At 55.7% G+C, this 1,517-nt stretch overlaps 1 protein-coding gene across 2 annotated transcripts in view; it reads left to right on the top strand.

Annotated features, from left to right (window-relative positions):
* The window catches only part of LOC143275427 (uncharacterized), a 41,836-nt gene extending 40,882 nt beyond the window's left edge, over positions 1-954 (top strand). For both annotated transcript variants that reach the window (XM_076579511.1, XM_076579509.1), the window contains exon 7: positions 555-954. In XM_076579511.1, the coding sequence (XP_076435626.1) occupies positions 555-875 (321 nt within the window). In that variant the 3' untranslated portion in view covers positions 876-954. The remainder of the gene's footprint in view (positions 1-554) is intronic.
* The last annotated feature ends 563 nt before the right edge of the window (positions 955-1,517 follow it).

Here is a 1,517-nt window from a genome sequence, read left to right as displayed (position 1 = left end):
TGGTTTGTGGTGTCATTGGTTTTTTTGTTGTTATCGGTTTGTTTTTGTGTTGTCACTTATCTGTGTTATCTTTGGATTGTATCGTCATTTGGTTGGCTTATGATGTCATTGATTTGGGGCAGCGTTGTTTTGCGTTGTCACTGAGTGTATGTCGTCACCGGCTTGTGTCGTCATTGGCTCGTGTGTTGCCATCGGTTCTTGGATTGCAGCTGCTTCGTGGCATCACAAGTCCTTGCAACGTCATTATTCGTGACGCTACTGTCACATGTGACGTCATCGGTCCGACCTGTTGCTGGTTGTGTGATGCCGTTGGTTTGTGACGTCACTGATTGATCAGTCCAGATTAAAATTACGGTGCCATGAATGCCACCTCAAGGCTATCGCCACCACTAACAGCCGTCAGTCGGCTGTACCCAGGCAGACAGCCTGTTGTGCGAATGACCCCGTGTTTGTAAAGCGCTTAGAGCTTGGTCTCTGACCGAGGATAGGCGCCATGTAAGTATCCGTATCATCATCACCATCATCATCATGACGTCAAATGCTGGGTGACGCAGGTGAACATGCTGATGACGCTGCCGGCCAAACGGGCGCCTGTCTACATCCGGGACAAGTCCTCCGGAGACCTGGTCTTCGTCTACAGCGTCGTCAACCTTCCGGACGTCTTCGAGAACTGCCCGGACGTCCGAAGGGTCAAGGACGAAGAGGGCAAGGTCAGGGCCGATGCTGTGGAGTTCCACATCGAGGGGATTGTGGACGGCATGCAGCTGTCCAGCCACGTGATCAACCTCTCCGGGAGATCCCTGCTGCCGGACAACCCTCAGGAGGACCTCCAGGCCAAGCAGGGGGAGAGGGACGGGGGGGAGAAGTCTCCCTAGTTGTCGTTCAGACTCCGCGGAATTCAGAGCAGGGCACAGCAAGGGGAGGAAGGGTTTGAGGGAGAGGGACAGTGGGGGAGAAAGAAAGAGGGGGGTGGGAAGGGGGCGGGAAGCCCGGGGGGGGGGGGGGGGTCGGGAGAGGGAGAGAAACGTGGGAGAGAGGTCTCCCTAGGTGACGTTCAGACTCCCCGGAATTCCGTGGCATTGCACAGCAAGGGGGGGGGGGGGAAGGTTGAGGAGGGAGAAGGATATCGGGGGAGAAAGAGGGGGGTGGGGGATCTTGAAGGGGAGAGAGGGACGGGGGAGAGAGGTCTCCCTAGGTAACGTCAGACTCCGCGGAATTCAGGGCAAGGCAGAGCAAAGGGGAAGGGGGTTGAGAGAGAGGGAGGGGGAGTGGAGGAGGTGGGGGGGGGAGATGTGTGGAGTGGGAGGCGGGCCGAGGGGGTGGGGGTGGGGGGGTGTGCGGGTCTCCATAGGCGCCTGGTGGGCTTTCAGACAAACACAAGAACTGGACTTCTTGCTTTTCCTCGTCATGTGTGTTTGCTGATTGGTGAAGTTCAGTAAGGATGATGTTGTGAGGAGGTGTTGATGGTTGGGGTATTTTTTTTATGATGATAAGGGTATTTTTTATGATTGTTATCA

This window comes from Babylonia areolata, chromosome 30, assembly GCF_041734735.1.
Source record: "Babylonia areolata isolate BAREFJ2019XMU chromosome 30, ASM4173473v1, whole genome shotgun sequence".
Lineage (NCBI taxonomy): Eukaryota > Metazoa > Mollusca > Gastropoda > Neogastropoda > Buccinidae > Babylonia > Babylonia areolata.
This window is presented reverse-complemented; position numbering and strand designations above follow the sequence as displayed.